The 24,828-nt window shown below is 32.1% G+C and overlaps 11 protein-coding genes across 11 annotated transcripts; 3 read left to right on the forward strand and 8 right to left on the reverse strand.

Annotated features, from left to right (window-relative positions):
* Positions 1-363: 363 nt before the first annotated feature.
* cand_000010 (uncharacterized protein) lies at positions 364-1,428 on the reverse strand (the record flags this gene model as incomplete). Its single annotated transcript, XM_067210251.1, has 1 exon — positions 364-1,428. One exon carries the CDS (start codon positions 1,426-1,428, stop codon positions 364-366), a length of 1,065 nt encoding a protein of 354 aa, XP_067068455.1.
* A 792-nt stretch (positions 1,429-2,220) lies between these two features.
* cand_000020 (uncharacterized protein) lies at positions 2,221-4,296 on the forward strand (the record flags this gene model as incomplete). Its single annotated transcript, XM_067210252.1, has 1 exon — positions 2,221-4,296. One exon carries the CDS (start codon positions 2,221-2,223, stop codon positions 4,294-4,296), a length of 2,076 nt encoding a protein of 691 aa, XP_067068456.1.
* A 30-nt stretch (positions 4,297-4,326) lies between these two features.
* Positions 4,327-4,986, reverse strand: cand_000030 (RAS family protein; the record flags this gene model as incomplete). The annotated part of the gene is made up of 1 exon (XM_067210253.1): positions 4,327-4,986. One exon carries the CDS (start codon positions 4,984-4,986, stop codon positions 4,327-4,329), a length of 660 nt encoding a protein of 219 aa, XP_067068457.1.
* A 491-nt stretch (positions 4,987-5,477) lies between these two features.
* Positions 5,478-6,530, reverse strand: cand_000040 (uncharacterized protein; the record flags this gene model as incomplete). The annotated part of the gene is made up of 1 exon (XM_067210254.1): positions 5,478-6,530. The coding sequence occupies one exon, from the start codon at positions 6,528-6,530 to the stop codon at positions 5,478-5,480; it is 1,053 nt and encodes a 350-aa protein (XP_067068458.1).
* A 1,027-nt stretch (positions 6,531-7,557) lies between these two features.
* cand_000050 (replication factor subunit 5) lies at positions 7,558-8,673 on the reverse strand (the record flags this gene model as incomplete). Its single annotated transcript, XM_067210255.1, has 1 exon — positions 7,558-8,673. The coding sequence occupies one exon, from the start codon at positions 8,671-8,673 to the stop codon at positions 7,558-7,560; it is 1,116 nt and encodes a 371-aa protein (XP_067068459.1).
* A 551-nt stretch (positions 8,674-9,224) lies between these two features.
* cand_000060 (uncharacterized protein) lies at positions 9,225-10,979 on the forward strand (the record flags this gene model as incomplete). The annotated part of the gene is made up of 1 exon (XM_067210256.1): positions 9,225-10,979. One exon carries the CDS (start codon positions 9,225-9,227, stop codon positions 10,977-10,979), a length of 1,755 nt encoding a protein of 584 aa, XP_067068460.1.
* A 379-nt stretch (positions 10,980-11,358) lies between these two features.
* cand_000070 (histone acetyltransferase protein) lies at positions 11,359-13,194 on the reverse strand (the record flags this gene model as incomplete). Its single annotated transcript, XM_067210257.1, has 1 exon — positions 11,359-13,194. The coding sequence occupies one exon, from the start codon at positions 13,192-13,194 to the stop codon at positions 11,359-11,361; it is 1,836 nt and encodes a 611-aa protein (XP_067068461.1).
* Positions 13,195-14,144: 950 nt separating this feature from the next.
* On the reverse strand, positions 14,145-15,520 carry cand_000080 (deoxyribose-phosphate aldolase family protein; the record flags this gene model as incomplete). Its single annotated transcript, XM_067210258.1, has 2 exons — positions 14,145-15,009; positions 15,198-15,520. 2 exons carry the CDS (start codon positions 15,518-15,520, stop codon positions 14,145-14,147), a joined length of 1,188 nt encoding a protein of 395 aa, XP_067068462.1.
* A 1,008-nt stretch (positions 15,521-16,528) lies between these two features.
* Positions 16,529-18,747, reverse strand: cand_000090 (lipin family protein; the record flags this gene model as incomplete). The annotated part of the gene is made up of 2 exons (XM_067210259.1): positions 16,529-16,859; positions 17,027-18,747. The coding sequence occupies 2 exons, from the start codon at positions 18,745-18,747 to the stop codon at positions 16,529-16,531; spliced, it is 2,052 nt and encodes a 683-aa protein (XP_067068463.1).
* Positions 18,748-19,342: 595 nt separating this feature from the next.
* On the forward strand, positions 19,343-20,164 carry cand_000100 (actin-related protein 2 3 complex subunit 4; the record flags this gene model as incomplete). The annotated part of the gene is made up of 1 exon (XM_067210260.1): positions 19,343-20,164. The coding sequence occupies one exon, from the start codon at positions 19,343-19,345 to the stop codon at positions 20,162-20,164; it is 822 nt and encodes a 273-aa protein (XP_067068464.1).
* A 34-nt stretch (positions 20,165-20,198) lies between these two features.
* On the reverse strand, positions 20,199-24,821 carry cand_000110 (protein kinase domain-containing protein; the record flags this gene model as incomplete). The annotated part of the gene is made up of 1 exon (XM_067210261.1): positions 20,199-24,821. One exon carries the CDS (start codon positions 24,819-24,821, stop codon positions 20,199-20,201), a length of 4,623 nt encoding a protein of 1,540 aa, XP_067068465.1.
* Between the last annotated feature and the right edge of the window lie 7 nt (positions 24,822-24,828).

A 24,828-nucleotide genomic window follows, 5' to 3' on the forward strand; every position in this document is an offset into this window, starting at 1 on the left:
AGATGTCCAATTCAGTACTAGTATAAAGTATGAGGAAATTACACTAATAAATATTTAGAAGTACCTTAGTTAAAGAGCAGTTCTCACTATATAAGTTAATTGGAAAGTATGCAATAAAAAAAACAGGATTATTAATCATTCATAACTAATTAAACGATTTCTCAAACCTTTTTGTTAATCTCTATTACCTTTTATTTGAAAGTATTAGCCTAATTATTAACATAATCAAAAGTGTTATAAATTTGAGAGCACCTGATATAAATAATCTTCACATCTTATTAAATCAATGAGGAATGATTTAATAGGTTCTATATCTATTTATGTTATTAAAAAAACCGAAGTACTCAATTTTAATACTGAAAATTACATTGTACCTAATGCTGGGACACCAAATCTATCACAGCTCCGACGAAGTGTAGCTTCAGTCAGTTTAACTCTGCTTAGATGAGTAGATAATTCAGTTCTGCCAGTGATATCAGGATCTCTACAGCTGTAGAAGAAATCTTGTAGCACATCCAACTCTGTACATTTAATAAAAAGGTTATATACTGTTTTGTACATAAAATTCTCAGTATATTTAGATTTAATCTTATATTTCATATCAACAAGCTTCACAAAGGTGTTATTTTCTAGCATAACAACTTTATTTGCATGGTAAGCAGAGTAATTACTGATATAATTAATAATCAAAAGTATAGATATTGCAATCTTTTCTACTGGACAGTTGAGAAGGTTTAAGATGACTTTTATTCCATCTGAATGTATGAAGATCAAAGAAAATCTACTAGAACTCTTAATAAGCTTTAAGAGAGCTAATAATATTGGAAATATTGCAGCATCTACTGATGCACTGAGCTGAGAATTTTTTAAAATATCTAGGAAAACTCCGATAATCCCCATATAAACTAAACTGCGATACATTTTTTTGTTTGAGTTCGAAATAACAAAGTAACAAAGAAGCTTGATAGAACTATACTTTATTAGTAAGCACTGATCAAAAGATAGTATATATAACTTTGCTATAAAGTCAATCGGCTTTATAAATTTCAATAAATTTTGATGCTCCTGGTTCGACTCGAGTATTTTGACTAAAGAGGCAATGTAGCGAATCGACCATAATCTAAGAGAAGTATCCTTATGGAGTAATTGGTTATCTATATTCACTTTTAATTTAATCCATGATATAGCAGCAACTATTGGAGATAATCTAACTAGCCTTACAACAACACGAATTAAAAATTTTGTTAGCAGTAAGTTGTGTTCACTTATCTGATAACAATCCAAAAGGAGATCAAGGAATCCACTCTTTATTGCAACCTTACCAAACATGGGTTGTTCTTTCTCTATATAGTAGAAGAGTAGTAAACAAAGTAACTGCTCAATATTACTTGTTGCATTATCATGTTTTTGAAGTTCAACAATTTTCATAATCAATATGAGGAACCTTTGATTTGATAATACCTACATATTTTTAAGATCTGAAATAACTCCCTAAACTCCATTTAAAAAAACTATAGTAAAACTTACCTGAATTGTATTTGTGGGACTATACTTTATATATAGTATCAACACATACAAACAAGCTAACCTCTGCTCTTTCTAAAATTTTGGAAAACATAGAATTATAGCTATAGAAGTTAGAGATAACTAAAAAAAGGATGAACCTTTTTTTTTAAAAAAAAAAAAAATATAACTCCGAATTTGATTAAGTTCTTGACTTACATTGTGTACTGATGCGATGGATGAGATATTTCCTATATTATTTTGAATCAGTTCAACAATATCTGGGCAAACTGCTTGTGGCTTTGGTAGTTTATCATATAGACCACATCTAAAAAAGTAGGAAATATAGCGCACTTCCGTAATATGCATATTTAATTGTTATATTTTAGTATCACTCAACTAAAGTTATCAACAAGACTATAAGGAATGGGTTTGCGAGTAGCTTACAAATTTGTGTGGTAATAAAAGAAAGTAAATAAGAATGGATAGATTTATATTGATACAAATTCACTTTTACAACATCTTATTCAATAAATACATTATTATATTTTGTCTATTAGTTAAGTATTGTATCTCCACATATTGATAGATGCTTTATTAAAATCAATTATCCCGTATTATAGTGTGCATGCGCACATTAAATCACTAAGAGTATTAAGTTTCTTCTGACACTCAAATATCAGTAGCTATTTTGAGGCACTCAAATGTTTCTTCTTGATGAATGAAACTGAAGCATTGAACAACAAAAAGCTTCTGCCACATAATTCTTTGGGATACACCTTTATTCCAATGAAAGAAAAAAACGGAAACTCAAATTTTGAGTCTGGTACAATACTACATACAGATTCATTTAAGAACAATTCAAAAAATCCATTAGACGTACCAATGTCAAATGCAGGATCTGTACAGTTAAATAACTCAGTATCAATTGAATACCCTCTGCAATCCAATATCTCTTCAAGTCCAGTGGTCCCATCATCTTCTTCCCCTGAAAATTTTCTGCTAAAAACAACATCAAATTCTAATATTCCAGAAGATCTACGTCATCAGTTTGAATTAGCATTGAAAAAGGCTAGGTCATATATAGAGAAAGAATATATAGATAGAATGCGTCAGGTAGATGCTGAAAATGCAATCAAATTGCAGAAAGAATTAAACAAAATCCTTCAAGCTGAGAGAGAAGCTTTAGACAAAGAAAAAAGAGTATATGAACAAAGGCTACGAGAGCAACTAGAGGAAGAAATGAAAGCTACCATAGAGAGAGCTACAGTAGAATACAAAAGAAAAACGGATGTATCTTTAGCAGAAATGAGAAAGGATATGGAGAACCAATACAAATCTCGCCAAAAGGATATTGATGAGGAACTATGTCGGAGAAAGTTAACTTTAGAAAAAGAGTATAAAGAAAGAATTGAACTTATCGAAAATCAGTATGAAGAAAAGGTTCAATCACGTATTGAGATTGAGAAGGCAAAATACAGTTCGCAGCAGCAGAGCCAATACATTGATAAAGAAAAGGAGTACTTGGAAAGTAAGTTAACTTTATCGAATTTACAAGAACAATTATCACTATATAAACGACAAAAAGATGAATTGGAATCTATGAGTTCAGCTACAATTAGCAGTCTTCAGAACTACTTGAAAGAGTTGAAGTCAAATCAAGATGTATACAAGGATCAGATCTCGATAATGGAAAAAACAATTTTTGCTTTAAACAAGAAGGAAAATGAAACTTTAGATATGGTTGAAAAAGTAAACAACAAGATGAAAACAATGATCGAATTTAAAGAAGCAAAAAAAATAGCATACTCAGCTTTATTAAAGGGGAGAGCAGTTCAGATGTTAGATGAATTTACTAAAAGATATTTTAAGGTTAAATATCTCAAATATGGATTTGATACTTTTAGGAAGCTACTATCATCCGACTTACATTCATGTGAGAGTAACAAGAAAGCAAGTCAAGATAGTAGCAAGCTACTTTATACTTTGAGAAAAGAACAGCTCATGCTATTAGCAGAAAATGAAAGGTTAACTGAATTAGTAGACAATTTAAAAAAAGAACATATAAATGAATTAAAAAAAACTCAAGAGGCCTTTATGATGTACAGAAGAAATCTAGATCAGAGCACTAATAAGAGTCAAAGTGTAGTAGAATATGAGCTTAGGATGACCTTCTTTGCATATATAGTGAGTTGCAAAAGAAAGTTCATCATTGCATTTGCATTTCGGGATTTGCTAGTATATACAGTCCAAAGTACATCGAAAATGAATCATAAAGAACTATCTGTTAAGAATAATGTCATAAATCGAATGCATGAAATTAACAACAAAACAACTATAGATATCCATATAAAAAGAGATATTCTATCAATATTATTGCACTCAGTATATAATCATATTAAACTTCGAATGTTGTCATACTCATGGAGACATATGGCCCTAAGATCCAAAAGTCCAATGCTTCAGGTACCTCCAGTAGTTAAGACAGACTATACGAATAATACAGGACCAATAGACTCTTTATATATGAGAGATTTCATTAATAGTATGGGAAATAATAGTGTCATCAATTTTGCACATCAACCAAGTTACTATGCAAAGCTTCCATCTGTCAATAATATACAAAGTAGAGCAGTTTTTGTGCCTCTTAGAAGAGACAATCCCATTTCTTTTGGCTCATATTTTCAGTACAGTAATCAATTATCGAATGACTTTTGTGTAGTTGGGAAGCCACTTGGTAGCTTAACAAATCAATCTTTAAGTAATAACCAAAAAACAGAATACAAAAAATAAGATATAATTGCTAAAAAGATACTTTTCAAGCTAGCTGCTAGAACAGGTTGTAGGACAAACAGAATTGATTGTAAAATCAGTTGAGCTAATCAAGTGAAAACCAGTACTTTTCTTTAGTTTATTTGGATCGCTAAAATCATTTCTATCAAACCTCTTAGAATTAGGTAACTTTCTTGCTATTTCTTCAAAAATTTCTTGAACATTATGTCCAGTTTTAGCAGATGTTTCAAGATATAAAATCTCATTCTCTTTTGCATAACATCTCGCAATCTCGCTACTAACAGTTCTATTTCCTTCAAGATCACATTTATTTCCAACAAGAGCTATTACAATATCATTATTATTAATACTTTTTAACTCACTAATCCAAGACTTAGCACCATCAAAAGAGTCAGAATTTGTAATATCATATACGACTATTGCAGCTGCAGCACCTCTGTAATACATTGGAGCTAAACTTCTATATCTCTCTTGGCCTGCAGTATCCCAAATTTCGAATTTTACTATGTAGTCATCATCAATATTCACAGATTGGGTCATGAAAGCTGCTCCTATTGTCGGTTCCTGGTATTCACTAAATTCGTCCTTAGCAAACCTAACAACTAGGCATGATTTACCTACTGATGCATCACCCAATAATACTAGCTTTAAGTGATATGTCTTTGGAGTCTTGATAGTTGTCTGAGACATTAATTACAACAGAAATATAATGATCTACTACAATAGTTTACCCAATTATATTATTCAGTCTTCATCACGATATATAAGTCGTGACACTGTCCTAGCAACAATCTACCTAGTTGAAGGAAACCCCCATTAAGATTAGTACTCTTATAAAACCGGGTGCGGCTTAAGTAAGTTTGTTGCATTACCTGTTAAAATTATTTATTTTATTACCAAGTTATCATTATTTGATCTTTAATAACTAAATATGAATTTATTTAATTCGTATTAACTTCAACATAATTTCGTCTCATTTGAGTACTCTATAACCTATTCATTATATATATGTAACTCAAAAGTACACTTTTAGCAATGTTAAAGAGAAAATGCTATTGAATGGTGGTGTATAAAGATAAATTGTGCCGTTAATATCTTAATTTCATTACAGAATCTAGTTGTAAACTTGAAAAGTGCTATTGAAATACTAATAAATTCTCTAAAGTTAAATATCCAAAGGCCTAAAGTTGGGGAATTGTTCTTAGTTTGCAGAAATCTGCCTCACAAAGAATTCTCTCATCTACAAACAGTAATAAAATATCACAAAATAAGGTGTTTAGCAATAAATTTGTATCGTTTTTAGCTCTACTTACCCAAGTATATATTTTAGGGATAAATAAAGGAATATGTAAAGAGTATGTTCTTAAAAATAAATTGAAGTACCCATCAATTTGTCTAAAAGCAAGTTGCAAATAAGGATCAAACATGTATTTTGTTCTAATAATATTCCAATGTAAAAATGGATATATCAAACTTATTTTCCTAGTAATTGCAGTGTAAAGAATATATAGCCCAAGACCAAAAATCTCGAAGTAAGCACGCTTTTGTAATATAGCACTTCTATTATCTTTAATGATTTTAGTGGCAATATGAAGTTTCTTGTAATTTAATATTTGAGAGAAATCTACCAAAATAAATAAAGATGTTATCATAGGGCTTATGAAGACAAGTGGGAATACTGAAGTAATACCGAACAATGCAATGAGAATTAAAAGTGATTGAAATCCATCCTCATAAAGAATTTTACCCCAAAACTCAAAGCTTGTAAATTTTATAGGTTTATCTAATTTCTCATATAAATAAGAACTTAATCCAAACAAGTATAGCAATGTGGCTAATTTAGAAACATTTGAAATTACATTATTTTGCTTAGTAAATGGTAAAACCGTTTGTACTATTAAAAATAAAGTTAAAAGTAATGCCATTAGTAAGGAGTATATTATAAATTGGTGTAGCAGAGTTGCTTTTAAATTTGAGTAGTAGATGTTGGAATGATAAACTTTTTCCTCACCATTACAGTTTGCAGTTGGAGGATTCCCATTAGATTGACTAGAATATATCTTTGGATGTAGCTCCAGTCTAGCATCTATATTCTTCTTAAACCATTTTCTTTTGTAGATATTCAATTGTGCTACTGTTGGTGTTGGATATAAATTATCATAGTATTGGTGCCATAATACATTTGAAGACCAGTCAAACTCCAGAAATTTCCTTTCAGACTCAGATAGAGACATTTCGAATAGTTAGTGTAACTAATTTAAAGAGTATCAATAAACTTCTATTGAGGTAATAACTGATGTTTAGTAGGGACATTTGCCGCAACAATAATACACTAATGCTAGTTATACAGCGCTTGATCCTTGAGACGTTTTATTTCTTGTGTGTTTGCACTTACATTGCAACATGGAACTGAAGATAACGATATAACTCATAGTATTAAAAAAATATATAGATTTAAAATGGCTAATAGTTACAAAGTTAAGCATACACCACTTGATATACTTGTTCTAAACAATATCTTAACATCATTACCAATTATTAGTAAATTAATATCATCTACATTCGGAAGTAATAACACAATTTGCTTACTATTATTAATAATAAAGCTAGTAATAATTTTTTAAGAGATTAGAGGAGGGATTAATACTCGAATATGAAATGAAATTCCAATAAGAAATTTAGAAGAAGCCTATTTCACTAAAGCTTATATATACTTAGAGTATATCTTTATCTGTTATAGAATAAGTCATTCTTAAACTTCAGTTTAAAATAAAAGATAAGTATGCATCTGAATTCTACTATAGGTCAACATTACACTATATACGATTTCTTTTGAGGTAATTATTACCATATACTACAGTTGACCAAGATAAAAGCCTGCAAATGTATCTTTTAAGACAAGTACTCAGTATTTAAGTAATGTGAAGTATTCATTTCTAAATACCAAGGAAAGTAGGAATTTAGGGGCTATTTCATTTTTAGAAGCAAGTTTAAGAAGGCTATATAACTAAACAAATTCTTAAATATATGTCTTATTAATAAAATTAACAATTTTGGTACTGAAAGTTATTTGATTTGTATGTAGTATCGTGGCATTTTCTGATAACTGTTACAAATCCTAGTTCAGTTCCTGGTTCGGTAGGTATAATCTGAGTCATACTAATTTGACAAAGTTAAACAAAATGAATTTTCCTAACAATCACAGAGATCACAATATAGCTAGTTGTTAAAAATCAATCAGTTAGAATGGAATCAAGATAATCATAAGAGTTTCTCTAGTTCTAATCTAACTTCACAGATACATGATACAATAGCGGAAAATTGAACAGTCTCACTTGCACCACATGACAGTCTATATTCTATATCAGCTAATCTCTTCATTATTAGTGGTATGACTGAATCTGGCCAGTTTATTTTTAACAGCCTTCGATAGAGCAAATTTACAAAGTCTTGTGTAGCATAGCCGTACTCTCTGTAATAGTTCATAAGTGCGTTGGTACCTTCTGAAAATGTTTTGTTAGTTAAAGTATTCATCAAAAAATCTATTTCTTTACTTGTTGGAATACCTAACGTTTTGTGAACCATTTGTCCGTTTATATATGTATTTGTATTTTCATCCATGATAGTAAAGTCACATGAGCTCATGTACTCATGAATATTGCCATAATTGTCCATATGACAAGATTGAAGAATATTCAGTACCTTCCTCATATCTCCTCTTGCTGCTTCAATAAGGGCAGTAATTCCATCCTTTGAAGTGTAGATTCCTTCTGCCTTCGATATCACCAATATTTTATTTTCCATCTCATTAATAAATAGAGGTGAGAATCTAAATCTAGTACATCTACTTTGTAGTGCCGGTATAATTTTGTTTACATAGTTGCATATTATACAAAATCTAACGTGTTCTGAGTATTTTTCCAATATTCTTCGTAGTGCCATTTGAGCAACTGGTGTCATCATATCAGCCTCATCAAGGATAATCAATTTTACATTTTGCCAGAAATTTCTATTAAATATTAAATTTGTAGTCCCACTTTCAGCTCTAGTCTGTATATCTTCAAAACAATCCATATTTGTTGAAGCACTTTCAGCAAAGCTTTTTATTGCATCCCTTACTACATTGATTCCCCTGTCATCAGAGGCATTAAGTTCTAGTACCATCTGCTTCTTTTTCTCACCATATATAAATTTAGAAAGTGCATGAATTGTCGATGTTTTCCCCGTACCAGGGGGTCCATGAAAAAGCAAGTGAGGTAGTTGACCAGAGTTTATAAATTTACTAATTGTCCCAATTATGTCCTTGTGTGAAATTAGCTCCTCCAAACTCTCAGGTCTATATTTCTCCACCCATGGAAGTAGATCACCCTGTTGCATTAGAGAGACTAAAATTACGCTTTAATTTGTTTAGAGATTTTGAATTTACTTAGCGATGTTTCTTTCCCACAAGCGCTCATTTATGAAAATATGTTCGGTACCTAGAGTTAGTTAGCCGCAAGTATATATTGTATTTGCTGTGTTTTAGTCTCTACTAAAGCATCACACCTGAATACTCAACAAAGGCTGGGATATGCTATCTTTTTAGCTAAATTAATGTGGATTATTCACTTAAATATGCTAGCTTTACTATAAAATCAGGTTAGAACTTTGCTACAGTTAATAGTATCGTGCTAGTAAAACTCCCTAATACTCCCTTTACTACTTTTAGGCGCCAAATTCACATGTGTGTTGTAGTGTGTAAGAGATATGCCTGAGCGAAGAAGACGGCATGTAAATCCACGAAGTGTGACAATTATCAGAGTGTGCAGGTCTCCTAAAAATAATGCTGGAAATAGAAATATATTAGGGGAGCTCCCAAATTGAAGTAGATCTGAGGTTATGAAGTAAGACGAGAGAAAGACCATTGAAGCAGGAAATAGACAACTGAAATGATGGACTTTAGCACTAGAAGTAAAAGTAGTACTTTGCAAGATAACGCACATATACGAAGCAATTCACTAAGAGATATAAGATCAAATAGCTGTAATGTCCTGAGCTATTGTAATAATTATAAACAAGGATGTAACTGTTGCAGTGGTGATAACATGACATGTGCAATATCTTCTTCAGCAATAGCATCATCTGGTATGTTTTCCTTCGTATCTATGACATCACTTGCCTCTCCTGGAATTTCGTCATCTTCGCCTTCTATAGCTGCGTCATCTCCGCAACCACAAAATACTACAGTAAAAAGGACACCTTGCTGTTTATCTTCTTCGTCTACAAGTTCATCTTTGATAAGTTTTAATTCAAACAATAAAGGTCAAAATGGAAAAGGTGGGCGAACTGACTTGATGGTTACAGGAAGAAGTCAAGCTAGATTAAGTACTAATTATTATACAAATACATATCAAAGTATTCAGCATAAGAATCCTCAGAAACATCTAATCCATAGTGATAATAGTAATAGCAATATAGTCCTCTATGAGGACAAGATTGAAAATATTACAGCAATCCCTGCTTCATCTTCGAGTTATTCAATTGTTTATAAAAGGTTGTATGATAGACTAGGGCCAGTAATGTTTCCCATAGTACCCCTAGGAGGTGTGCAACACCCACGAGGCGAATTAAAGCTATGGCCTACTACTCATGACCGTGTAATATCCCAGAACTCCTCAAAACGCAAGGTACATAGATCACTATGGATACCCTCAATGAATTCCTTTGGAAGAACTGGTAGTACCATTGCATATCCAATGGCACTGAAATTTGTAGAAGATGGCAATGCACGAGATGGTCGAAGCATTAAGAGAGAAATTGAATGTCATCTATATATATATCAAAGGTTATCTCAGTTACAACAAGAACAGGGTTACAAGCAGTTAGAAGATGCTTGGCCTTGTGCAGAATTAGTAGGATATTACTTGGATAAAAAAAATCCCGGAAATTCAGTTTTAATGACAAGGAAGTTATCAGGACCAGACTTTTTTGATATTATAAGATCTGAGCATTCATCTTCAACCAGTGCAATATATAACAGATGTCAAGCATTGTATGAGTACAATAAACTCCAGTGGTGTACTTTGGCATTAACTAGAATTGCTCAATATGCTGCTTTAGGAATTAGGCACAACGATATAAAACCAGATAATATTGTATTAGATTTTTACTATCACCATGAGAACAATGAAAGACATCTAGATGTCAAGATAATAGATTTAGGAACAGCTTCTATGCACAGTGCGAAGGATTTTACCGGCGGAACTTCATGGTATGAAAGCCCTGAGCAGAAAATGCTTGAATATTATACAAAGAAGAGTCGCGATATAAAATCTGCGAAACTTGTAGAAATTGGCTTGTCTTCTGATGCTTGGGGAACAGGAATATCCATAGCAGAAGTTTTAATGGGTAGACGTGTTGTAGATAGCATGAAGGTCCCATACGGTCCAGGCCCCCTTGAGTTTAAAGGAAAAGATGGCTGGGTTATAGAACCACGAGAGTGGATAGAGTTTGCTAAGATGGCACTAGGATTTAGTAATACTGATCACTATAAATATGCTATTTGTGAAGAAGCAGCTAAGTTTATCTTTAGTAAGCTTGTTCAAGTTGACCCCAACAAGCGTGCATGCATTAAGGATGTGATTCAAGAGATGGACTTTTATACACAGAAGGCATATAAAGTAGTTAAACTGAAGCATCAATAACAATGAAACTGATGAAAGAAGCAGAAATATTATATGTCTATCTGTTTCCTTTAAAGTTTACGAAGTTGAGAGTAAAAAAAAGTTGAATATCGAATCAGGTCACGAAAAGGATTCAATTCAAGAAAGATACAAGATAATCATTCTCCATCTTTTTTAGTATTACAATACTACTTTATAATCAGAGATCCACTAAATGTCAAATCAGTTATCTAAATGAACAATGTATTATTAATGGATATAGCTGTGTTAAAGTGTGTCACTTCACATCTTCTAGGATAGTAAAGTTTAAAATGCTATACTCACATAGAAAAAACCTGTATAAGACAATATTTTCATATAGAAAGTGTTCTTCATTACCTTGCAGAAAAATCACTTTATCTCATTCGTGTATAGTCTGCAGCATTGGCCAAATAAAAGATTCAAGTTCATTTGCATATTTAGTATATATAGTATTTTTAGCGTTGTAAAATCTGCAATTGTCAAACATCCTCTTTAATTCGTTGCAAAATTCCTCCTTACTTTTGTATTCTTTGTTCCTTGATTTACGTTTCATTGTTTGTATGTCTGTAGGTTCTTTTATAATTTCATAGTAATCTGATGCCTCACCAACGCTTACAGGTTTCCTAAATGGCCATGCATTTTCGTGACGTGAAAGAGTGTCAAGTACCTGCCATATCTGATCATTCATTGATAAATCCTGTTTATTTTGTTCAATATTATCTAGCTTTCTTTCTACCCAGCCATTCTCTAAAATTCCAGGAATATCTAGCGGATATACTTTATTATTTCCGAGATTTATATCTTTTTGGTCAGCTTTAGCTTCTTTAGGTACTACTGCAGAGTGATCCATATTTTCATGATTGTTTTGCTCCATCTTTTTCCATATTATTAATCCTGGATATACCTTAAGTGGTCTTATAAGCTGTATAGCTTGTAAGATTGTGAACTTCTGTTCACAAAACAATTCTGATAATCTCAAATAATTTATCTCAGGATTAATGTAACATTCCATCAAAGTTCCCCCATCATAATCTTTAATATATCCAAGCCATCTACTTTTTGGCATTGTTACATCCTTCCTAAACCCTTGTTTCCTGAAATATCCTGTAGCAAAGTTATCTGCATATGTCAAAAAAAATTCAATGCCTCCTTTTTTCACATGCTGTTTTAAGTGGTTCATTAATCTTGTACCATAACCTTTTACTTGTTCTGTGCTAGTTACTGCTAAAAATGCTATTTCAGCAAATTTTTGCTCAAAATATGGTCTAAAACAAACTCCTCCTATTACTTTTCCTTTCTTAAGTAAACAAAAGGAATAATGGTTTCTATCAAAAACCAATCTTACAATATATTCTCTAGGCATTTTCGGCAATTGTCTAGAAAACACGTTTTTCAAAGCTATAAGTTTAATTAAATGTTCTGGCTCTCTATCATTAGTTATACATTCAAAAGAAATTATACCTAAAGCTTCTTCTTTTGCACTTCCACTATCTCTATGAAGAAATCCCAATCCGGTTTCTGATAATAAATTTGATTGAAGAGTCTCATCACTCCCCATAAAACGTAAATATTCCCATGCTTGTCTTTTCAGGTGGTTTAAGCTATCTTTATCTGTAATATCACATATATTACAAATTCTAAGCAGTAACTTCATACTAACTGCTTTACTTAAAAAGCTTGATAGTGCTGCCTTAGAGTATATCCCCGCAGATTCTAATCCCTCTAGCATTATTCCAATATTTATAATGATTAAAGATCGTAGAAATTTCAATGAGAATAATTCACTAATAGTCTTGCCAGATGGAGCCTCCCTGCGCAAGTAAAGTTTCCATGCTGAATAATATTCAGAGTAGTTCTCATCAGGTAAATACTCTGTAACAATACTCATATTTTTTGTCTGGTTCTTATTAATTGTTGGAAATGGTCCCTTCTCACGCTTCTCCAAAGTTACCCATTGTTGTATATTTATAATAGAAATGATCGATGAAATAACATCTTCTGCCGATACTTTGAATACATTAAATTGCTCACCATTATACTGTCCTTGAATTTCTAAACAAGGAGACATTCTAAGTAAGTTTGGATCAGAAAAGTCTCTATAAATTGAATTTAAAAGTTCAAAGTCCACATGATCTAGAATAAAACTCTTTATTTCACCAAACAATACTGGAGGTATCTGTTTAACAATAGAGCAGTCATCTGATCCAGTCAACATCAATTGATTATCAGTTCAGAACTATTACTATTTGGAGAGTCAGTATTTTGGTCTGTAAAGTACTAGTATAAAGAGGTCAAGTGTCCTTGGGTATAACCGCAAATCTGAAAACTTTATTTAGCGGGTTATCAGTTAAATTTCAGAGACCCTATAATTTAATAACTTCCACATTTACTCATAACAATTAGCTATCGAATATCACATTCGAAATCTTCCTAATGAATACTAAGTAACAGAACCAGTACAAACATTTTTTTTGAGTAATGGTTATTAAAACGAAACCAGGCGCTAAGGATTGGCGTATGAAATTGAGCCCTGAACTTCTTATCATTCTCCTTAGTAGGTAGTTTTCCCACTGCTCTTAAGTGATTAGAGAATACTATCATCATATTTACTGAGAACAAATACTTTATTTCTTAGGTGAACTTTTGCGTTTACTTCAAGTGATAATTATTGTGATGCTAAAACAAGCTATAGGGAGAATCTTTTTTGTTTTAAAAGGTTTATTAAGGATAACTTTTAAGACAAGTTTACATCATAGATATATATATTCTGCCATAGCCCTAAGCCCATTTATCTACAGCACAATGAAGGTGAGTTATTTCAGTTTTCCAGTGGTAACTAAGAACTAGCATTAAAAATACTTTTAACTTGTGTTCTGAAAATTAGACACTCTGCTGCTTCCCAATATACAATACTTTAACATTAAATGAGATCATATTTGATAGATTGAATTGGCTGAATGAAAGGCTACTGGTATGTCTCCTATTTCTTTAGTTAATATCTACGAAGCTAGAAATATATATATAATCAACTTGTTCATTAATATAGGAAGACGAAATTGAAAGAGAACTTTTGAACTGTACTTGATACAATCATATGAGACACTAAATTACTAATCTGATAAAGAAATTATTATTAACTACTCTAAGATTTTACTATCAATTTAATTAATTTAACATGTACTCAATAGGAATAGCTTTTGAACCTTCACTATTGAGACTAGTTTTAGTCTCAGAATTTAGATTTAGAATACTTTTTTGACTAAGATCTCTCAGATTATCTTCTCCCACTTCTTCGGATTCCTCTATTTGAGGACTGGGAACTTTACTCGATTCATTTCTTGAGCTATATAACTCATCTTGAATTGTATCTTCTACTTCTCCGTAAGTTGATTGCTTTATACCTAATGTATGGACTATTCTGAGTTCATTATCAAGTCCCATAGCCTCATCTATTATCAATGGATGCAAAGTAGAGGATCCAATTCTGAAAGTAGCCGAGGATGATGTAAACTCATCTCCTAAAGAACACTCAACCTGTCTAATAAATCCCATTGCAGTTTCAATAGAACTAACACCTCCTTGCAGTTTCAATCCTACATGCCTAGTTTGTAGATGTCTTAGTCTATTTGGGAGGACAAGCATACCAGAGTTAAAGCATTCTTCACAGTAAATCTGAAGCTCCTTCAGTAATTCTTTATCAGTTCCAGCTGCAACTTCCTTGTCACATGGTATTTCACCATTTATTGCATGAGCAATCTCTGTTAATACAGATTGTAACTTTTCAGGAGATAAGCAATGACCACTTTTACCAGTACATGTTACAATAAAATCTGCACCACCTAGTATAGCACATCTGACTAGTGATGCTATTTTCGGTAGTTCACGCACTTCTTCAATTTCCAATACAACTTTTAAAATTGTCTGAGTTCCCACTAGAGATTTTACTCTACTTATTTCATTGATAACTTTTTCCATTTGATCTAATAATAGGTTATAACTAAAGTTATAAAGCATAGGAAAGGTAAAGCTCCTAAAAATCAATCAGAAAAAAATGATTTTTTTTATAAACAATGCGTAGTCATTTATATATTATAATATATGAAACATCCACTTTTTAGGATAAAAAGTCCTAATTAAATATGTATGATTTCATTATTAATATGGTTACATAGAGTAACATTGTATATAAACTCTCATTAGAAACTAAGCTAAACTTACCTATAATCAATTACATATTCAACTTCATGAGCTTTGTAATATTCTACGGCATTGTAAATTTCTGCTCTTATTGCTTCTTCACACCCATCACCTTTTGGCCATGCTACAACAGTTGAAATTAAAGTTTTTGCATCTTTAGAGATCGCATGCTTAACTGCTGGAACGAATTGAGGATACGTGGAAATTACAACTGGTGCTAATTCATCTACTTTCGTTGCCTCAAAAACCACTTTTTTCAGTAATTTCGTATCCAAATCTGAACTATATAGAGTTAACTCACATAATGGAGCCAATTTCCTTAATAGCTCCCTACTATATGTCATTTTGTTTTTTTATTTATAGCTTCACTCTTCTTGTTACTATGAAGTGTAACTTGCCAATGCTGTACTTTTTGCAAAGACATGCACACAAAACATCCGAATATGTCTACAAATTTATAATAACTAAAGTATTTATTTAGAAAACCTACAAATAGAAAGATTTAATATTTAATTTAAATAACAAGTCTTTCCTATAGTTAAAAGTCACTACCATGCACTATTGCGGTTTAACTGCAAATGCATCATCTTGCTATATTGTAAGTTCACTACTTTCATAGAACTATACACATTATAAATATGACGAAGATCATTTCTGTATATTTGACAAAGAAAGCTGTATTTGTGTAAATATATAAAAGTGACTTCTTCAGATATACTATTGAACTATTTAGCTAATGTTATATTGGAAATCTGTAGCAGAGTAGAACTTAAACTCCAATAAAAAAAATAAATTGAAATTGTATAATCCTGCACTACCTATACAAAATTGCAACTTCGTACTTAAAAAGTAAAGATTATTGCAATTTATAATGTGATATAATCCACTATTTTTGAAATCAGTTTACACTCAAAACTCCCAGACATACATTATATAAGTTCTACAAGTTAAATAATATTTACTTAGTATATCTAGCATAAGTTAACAAAACTGCAGTGTTGCATCTGAAAGGCAAAAGTCTGAATTGTATAATTCTGTAGTTTCAAAGGAAGTAATATGACATGGAAATATATTGCCATTAGTCCTACAGGTCGCTGGGTTATCTTCATTTGTGAGCATATTTACAGGATCTATCCTCCAATAATTAAATGAATTATACTGAATAAATATAGACAGGGAGTGATGTAAGTTTATAGTTATAATTCAGTATATTAAACAGGCTAAATATCTCAAGTTTAAGCTAAACAATGAATGCACAATGCTATTGTTTAGATTTCTTGCAAGAGATCATGAAGGAGGATTGTAATTCATAAGCATTATTACTGCACTTCGCAATCATCGAAGTATCAATGTTATTTGACAACAATTTGATCTTCATTAAAAGTGCTATTGCCTTTAAGTAAACAAGCACAAATTAGCCAATCGAAGCCTCCTTCAAAAGCCGTGTGAGTTAATAATTTGTAATTCCGACGAACCTGATCATCCATAACATCCAGTTCATTATCACAAGGACACTCAGATATAGTACTTTCCAGTGTATGGATATGCACATCTTTAGTATGTATAAAGTATTTATCTGACATCGTACTTTGGCAATTATCAGAGGAATCCCGCAGTGCTCCAAGTTTTAAGCATTTAATAGGAGGGAACATATATTCAACAATTTCAGTCATTGTTTCATACCTATAAAAAAACAAAAAAAAAAAAGTTTAAACCATTAGAATTAGTTAATTTATTGGAAATCATGAATTCCTATTCAAATGATAGTTTGGTAACAAATTATAAATTGAAGGTCTCTAGTTTAAAGATGTAAAATATTTCACCTTTCTAGGAGAAGATCTCAAACTTACGTCTTTGTATAAGTCCGATTGATGTGATGTAAAATACCCTTAGTGTCAATGATAAATATTTTACCTTCAGGTACTCCTACATGGGAATATGCCCTGTAGTCTGTATCTCTATTACCAAATCCAGCATATAATGGATTCCTGTATATAGGAAATAAATTCCTTATATCTCTTAAAGCCGCTATTTTAAAAATGTAGGGTGTCCTATCAATAACTTCTCTCTTGAAAGAAGGAAATAATCTGTCAGGTGAAAGAAAAACAGGCCCATCTGGTAACGTTGAATGCCCTCTGTCGCCTGTTTGTTTAAGTCCAAACAAAAAGTCACGTGTTGCATCTGCTTGTCCAATAGCTCTAGCAGTTAAATATATAATTTTATATCCATTTTCTTCAATCTTAGTTAGCAATTCAGCTACACCTTGATGTGACCAATCACGTCCAACAATAGGCATAAGTTGTCCAAGTACATCTGACCTCGTGATAGTACCATCCACATCTGAAATTACAATTTTCGTATTTGGAGGCCATAAATATATTGTACCACTAACTGTTTTTTTACCCTGTAATGATGACTCAACACTGTATGTTATACGATTTGCCCCCCATTGTAACCCCATAGCTTTTAATTGATCCGAAGTAGGCCGCAACGAGTGGCGTGCTCTATTAGGTACAGAAGATTGTTCATACAGTGATAAGCAGGCTGATACAGATGAACCAATCAAACTACCATCACTATTTGCAACATCATCATATTGCATTAGAGAAGTAGGTGATGATAAACAATGATCAACTTGCTGGTTAGATAGTGGTGTGTATGCTAAGGAAGGATATTCATCTGATTTTGGTGGTCCGATATAGTTTGAGTAATCTTCATTATCTTTTAAATTTATTTCATTACTTGCCAGTGGTAACTTATATTGTGAATAATCCACTATTCCAATGAACTTTTGCAATGCAGTAGGTGATGGTGATTTTCCATATGCACATAGAGATGCTAATATAGGGTAGAACGCCTTTATAGGATAATAAGGTGGTTTATTGTTTAAGCGAGCTACTAAACAAGGATGGTACCAAATATTCATATCACTCTGAAATTGCTCAGAATTTATTAAATTAGCTTGAAAAACATCGTTATCATGAATTTGGTCATCGTAAGTTCCATATAGCAAGTGACCACATAATGAAAATGAAATACTTGCACCGTTGTGAAATTGTTCACCTAATTCTTCCCCAGTCTTTAGAACAAGTATAGAATCAGATTCTTCAGCATTACCTTCATTCCTATAACTTGATGAAAAAACGACTTTTTTATTTTTGAAAATTGAAGGATTGTACATACCTTGTAAAGACGCAATCTGTTCTTTACAAGTATATGAATGATGAGGTGGAGTCGGAGTATCAATATCTCTTGGAAATATTATCGGAGACTCTATAGAAGAAGCTGAACTATTGCAGTTATCATCTAACAAATCTATTTTCTCAACAAAGTAGGCCTCACCAGCTGCCCCCAACTTCATCTTAAGATCGATATCCTTCCCATTCACATTTATAGATACTACTTTCTCACGACTCTTTAATAACTTTGCTTTACCAAATCTAACATGAAATGGGGTACTTTGGAAAGTTCCATCAGCTTGTGGTACAACAATGATATCTATACATCCACTTAGCGTTGCTTGATTAATATCCAAAACTGAACTAACTGAACTTACTATTCTGCCCCACATTGATATTAAGTTATATCCCAAATTTTATGATAACTCCAATTACATCATACTATTCTGAGAAAGAAAAGAGAAAGAAAAAACTTAGCTTTGTGTATCTGAAGTGCGTAGCTTATTTTTAGTAACTATTTACGTAAAGTGCTAATCCTATACTTGCCGCTCTAAGGTCCAACTACTGCCTCTTCAGGGTTGTTTATCTTTAGATCTCTTTATTTTCCGAAGCTTTATAACTATTTAACTTAGCAATGGTCATTTTTATCAGTAATACATTAATTCACTAGAGATTATTATGTTGTATAACTCGAAATATCAAGTAAATAATAAAATTCTATTTCTTCTTAGATAAATGAGAGTGCAAACTTATACTCATTAACATTAGTTTGAAAGCTACTTTTCAGTTTGTACATATTATTATAAGACTTTAAACGTAATGTCCTACTATTATTTGAAGTGTTGATAACAGTACCATCCACTTTCGTTAAAATACATATACTTAAGCACCTAAGTTACTACCTAGCAAGATTATGGCGGTCTTACCGAAGATCTTAGTTTTAATTTGAAAGTGAATAGGGTGTGCACAATATTCGTTTAAGCAAATATGGTACTTTTGGAAGATGTTGATGCCGGCTCTCCATTGATGCCCTATCTTAGACGGATATTCAAGGCCTTAAATAAAGAACTATGCTTATATTATAGTCCACTCTACTTTCCTTCAGCATTCTCCATCCCATCAATTGAGGATAATCCTGGCAACTATAACAGCTTAACAAAGTCTCTGTATATTTATAGACACTCAAAAGAGTACTGTCTAATTGAGAGCTGTCTCGATAGTGTTCGTATAAGCTTAAAGTTCTACTTGATGTGTAAATTTGAACAATGCTTGTTTCAACAAGCGATAAAGTTTATGACAAAGAACTCCGATTATTTCAAAATAATTAGGAAAAAAGAAATTTTGGGATTTGACGTCAGTTTCTTAATAAGTTACAATATGTTTGAAAATCTACATTATCCTCTGATAAGTCCGGGAAAGTATGATGCCATAAATTTCGTATTGAAATTTATTGTTAGTATTGATATGCAGATACAGAAGGAGAGACTTCAAAGCACATATTTCTCAAGAAGTTTTGCATATTTACTAGTATCAAGCCTTAATGTAGAAGACTTTGAATATGGAAATAATATCAAAATTATTGAACAAGAAGTGATGTCTAAAAAAAAGAACAGAGTGAAATCGAAGAATTGTAACTCAGAATGCTTCTCATCTATAGTGAACGAATACTCTACAGTTACTCACCAGATTAATGCCAAGTCTATAGAAGAGGGTACTCCAAATAATAGTTTGTTAAATGATTCATTGAGTAAAGATTCTGTAATACTAAAGGCATTACGTACAAGATTTAGAATGAAGAATTTGCAATGAGTCTCAATAGATAAGACGACTTGCATTTATAGCGTTAATGAGAAATTATATTATAATAACTTGTGAAAAAATCTAGCACTTCATTTTCATTATCTAGTGTAATATCTAGTGAACTCAAATAATGTGAACTAGACCAATTTTTAATAAAGCTTCGAATTACATTTGTTTGGTTGACTTCTATATTACCACCACAGAATTCAATTTTGTACTTGGCATCAATATATGACGTATTAAAGTTAGAGTTACCTAAATTTAGTAGTTTCCGTGAATCTCCAATATTACCTCTATATATAAGTACAATCCAGTGAGTGTTTACATTTAGCAATTTAGGCCAATTCCTACTTTTCCATCCATCAAAGTTACCAATAATTCTTCTTTGGCACCTTATTCCCTTATTGCTTAACAATTGCTTTAATTTTAGAGCACTTACTTGAAAACGAATGTCTCTTGCGATAATATACACAAGAGGGTTATTTTGGTTTATATAAAGAAAGTCTGCTTGCTCAACTTGACTACGAGCTCTATCGAAATTCATTAAGTACTTAAAGTCTTTTTCATGAAATAAGAATAGTTTCTGTAGAATTCTCCCAAGAAATATCTCAAACCCGACGGCTGATATCTTGTCTACTTTTTGATAATTTGCACTAAATTTAAAAATATTGCTGTGTCTGTTAGCTCTTATATACCAATCGTCATATCTACCACCCTTTACTAAAAGTTCTCCTAGATTCACTTGTTGGGCTGTAAATGACGAATTAATATTCGAGCTATACCCTACAGCATATTCCACAGTAGACCCAGCTTTGCAAAAAGACCCTATTCTCTTTGTTTGATCACTATCTTGTCTATAAATTCTAGCATATGGTAAAGTATCACTTTCACCATATGTTGAGAGTACAGTATATATATAGAAAAAAAAACCACTATTAAAAAATGTTGAACCAGAAATTAAAAGTGGATCAAAGTAAATAGAACATGTAATTGATGAACCAAATGTTTTAGCTACAGCTTCATCAAAGTAGAGAATCCGATAAAGGATTGTTGACAAGTTAGGCGTTATATATGCTGACCAATTGTTGTATGGAAAATGAGTAGTCTTCTCATCTGCTTCGTTAACTAATACACTTGTGTCTGCTTGGTTCAATAGATTCCAAGAACTTGGGAAGGTAACTTTAGATACAGTTTTCCTATGTGATTCATCAATTGCAGTTGCCATGTACTTTTTCTTTTGAGTATAAAATGATTCACTTATAGCCTTCGATCCATAGTAAACAAGATCCACAAATTCTCTAATTGATCCTTCAAATTCAAATGTTATTTGCCATAACCACTCAGCTACTACTTCTAGTACAGTTGGGTGCAATAAAATCGTAAGCCCAATAAAATAAGGTGAAGGCAGTGTCGATTCAGTAGAATCAGAACATGTAAAACAGTTTCTAGTACTACTTTCACTATGTGCAGCTGCAGATTCTGCCAGTGATATCTTTCCAAAATGCCATAAAGTATCATAAAATTTCTGTTTAGAGAGTCCCTTAGGGATTATGTCTTGTAACCAAGCTTGAAAGTAACTTGCTTTATTACTTGTTAATCCTACCCAATCTTCCATTAAAACAGTAAAAAGCTGTGAATCTCCCCAAATACACTTTTGTTTGCCTATCCAAGGTTCAAATGGTCTTAAAGTATCTATTGCAGTTAGAATTAGTTCTAAGTCATAGTACATAACTATGTTGTAGTATGAGAGAGGAGCTATTGTATTATGACCAATTGATAGATATTTCGATTTCAGTATCTTTGAGTACCCAATAAACTCTTTTTCTTGTACTTGATCTTGAATTTGCTCTAAGAATTCGGCTTCTATCGCATCATCAATCTTAACAACTATATCATAGGCAGCAGCTAATGTATTTTTTGGGTGATCATAAGATTCTCCATTAAAATTCAAGCATTTATCATTTGAAATAGTTCTATTATTGGTAAATAGAGATCTAGTATTCTCATTGCTGTCAATCGAAATTCCATTACATTCTAAAAATATGTTACTACTAATACACCAACGCTTAACAACAGCCCCACTTTTGAGACCTCTTCCATCTCCCAATAGAATAGCCATATTAGGAAGTAATTGAGAACAAAGAATTAAGGGTATACCACAATTATCCAAAATAAGTGGAGCTTGAGAATTCATGTTCTCCTCAAAGTTAGCAGTATGAGAGTTATTTAAGTCACTTGAAGCCTTACATACTTCTGTTCTAAGTAGAGTAGTTTTTGATTGATTTGGTTTATTCACTTCAGGGTGAGTATTCAAACTATCTCTAATATCACTCTTCCAGTTATTTACAAATGATGAAAATTCACTGGTAAGAAAGGAAAAACTTGGTTCAGGAATGTTTGGTCGTAGTAAAGGAACTTCTACTTCAACAGCACCACGGTGTTTGAAAGAGGTAGATACCCACTGTATTAACTTAGATCTTAACTTCCATAATGTCGAAACATATGGGAAGCTGTTATATTGTACATATGCAAATTGGTCATTATATACGGAGTCAACCATCCCACCGAATGAAGCTGTCTTCGCAGCCAATCTTTTACCTAGAGAAAATAAAGTTGATATTACCTGTATTGATTCAGTTGAGTACGGATTACGGCGAATAATACTACATATCTTTGAAGCTATATTTTCTCGACTATTTAGGAACCCATTTGTTTTAACAACTGCAGATATAGCTTTGTCTCTATCACTATCTTCAGAGAACTTTGCATAATTATAACCTATAAGTAAATCAGTCTTAACAGATCTTCCAGATTGCTCAAGTATCCATTCATTATAAAGTAGTTGATAAGCTGTTGGTCTATGAGACGGAATAGGGCTCAGTAATGCTCTAATGAGTGAAACAGTACGTGATGGAATCTTGTGGTTATATGGAAATTCACGTCTCTGTGTCAAGGAACTAAGAACAGCAACTCTCTCCATTTCTGTTTGAAATGGTGGGTAGAACATTTCAAATAATATAACACCCATACTAAATAAATCTGCACTTTGATCATAGACATTTCCATTAGCTTGTTCAGGAGCCATATAAAACATCGTACCTACACCAGAAGATAAATACCCTTTAAAAGAAGAAGAATCTCCATGTATCTTAAAATTTGTAGCGTCATGTTTATCTGTACTGCTACCGGTATGAACAAATGTTGTTAGACCGAAATCTCCCAATTTGACCAAAAAACATTGATGATCTAGATGATCTGCTTTATCTACATTATTTACAATATCAATGGCTCTTGATTCAACAGATTTATTACTTTTTGGTAATGAAATATCAGTATGCCCCTCCAATGTGTCACGTTCAAGTTTCAAAAATATATTAGATGGCTTTAAATCTCTGTGGATTACTCCCTTCCCATGAAGATATGAAAGACCTTCTATTATCTGATAAAATAAATGCCATATTAGATAGTGATCTTTATATAGAAGTCCTTTATTTATTGCAGTTTGAAGAGTATCACCTGGGCAATACTCCATTTGAATATAAAGGTATATCATAGATTGTTTAATTGTATATTCTCTTCCTCTACATTCCTTGCTATTAAGAGAAATCTCAAGATCACTATTCACATTGCAATGTTTGTCAGTGCTTTTGTTAGATAATCTTTGTAAATTTATCTCTGATATACTAGAGATTGACTTTAGAAAAGATAAATTCATTTTATTTTCGTAATTACTAGTCTGATGAACTTTATTCAGTGAAGTGATGTCACCTTGATCTAAGTTGAAACTAATTTCTTGTGGTCCTTCAGTCCATGCTTGATAGTATCGAACAATTTTATCGTGGTTTAGGCAAGCTAGCATAGCTGCTTCATTAATTAGTACCTGATTTTCTCGGGTACTTGCTGCCTTCAAAGGAATCCTTTTTATTGCATAAATACATCTCCCACCTGCCTTTTCACGAACACGAAAAACAGATCCAAAACCACCGAATCCTAGAATTTCCAAAACTTCAAAGTCATTATCTAATCTGCTATTAGTATTACCTAATTGGGATGTTATCGTAACTTCGTGAAAAGACTCAGATAATGGTTGATACTCAGCAACAACTTGTCTACTCTCAAACAAACTCGGTAAATACATATCCTCTAAATGCACATCCTCAAAGTAATTTTTGGTAGGCTTTATACTTAAAGGGGTTTGCCTGTTCAAATAATTTAGTAATGTATCTACAATACCATTCAGGACAAAATTCCCTTTGTTAGATGATATATACTTATGCACAATATCCTTAATAACATATCTTTCAGCCTTGCACATATTATGAAAAGCTAGAAAAGATATTTCTGGGCCCTCTGCTGGATATTGTTTAGTAATTACCAGCTCAAATTCTATTCTACAAAAGTACTTGCTAACTTTGCTTAGTTCAAATTTATCTAAATTACTTTTTTGTTCAGAACATATCATTATTGTTAATATAGCAGGGGAATAATTGTTATCACCTGAATTTCTAGTACTCTCAACGAAAGAGACCAAACTTTTACTGCTGTAGCTGGAGGACCATATTGTCAGTTGTGGATTTTCCGCTAAAAGAAAACCATAGTCAATAATATGTATTACACAACCCTTATACCTTGATATTGCCAAAATTTCTTCTGCTAGACTTCCCATTAACTCT

This window comes from Cryptosporidium andersoni, assembly GCF_001865355.1.
Source record: "Cryptosporidium andersoni isolate 30847 chromosome Unknown contig_57, whole genome shotgun sequence".
Lineage (NCBI taxonomy): Eukaryota > Apicomplexa > Conoidasida > Eucoccidiorida > Cryptosporidiidae > Cryptosporidium > Cryptosporidium andersoni.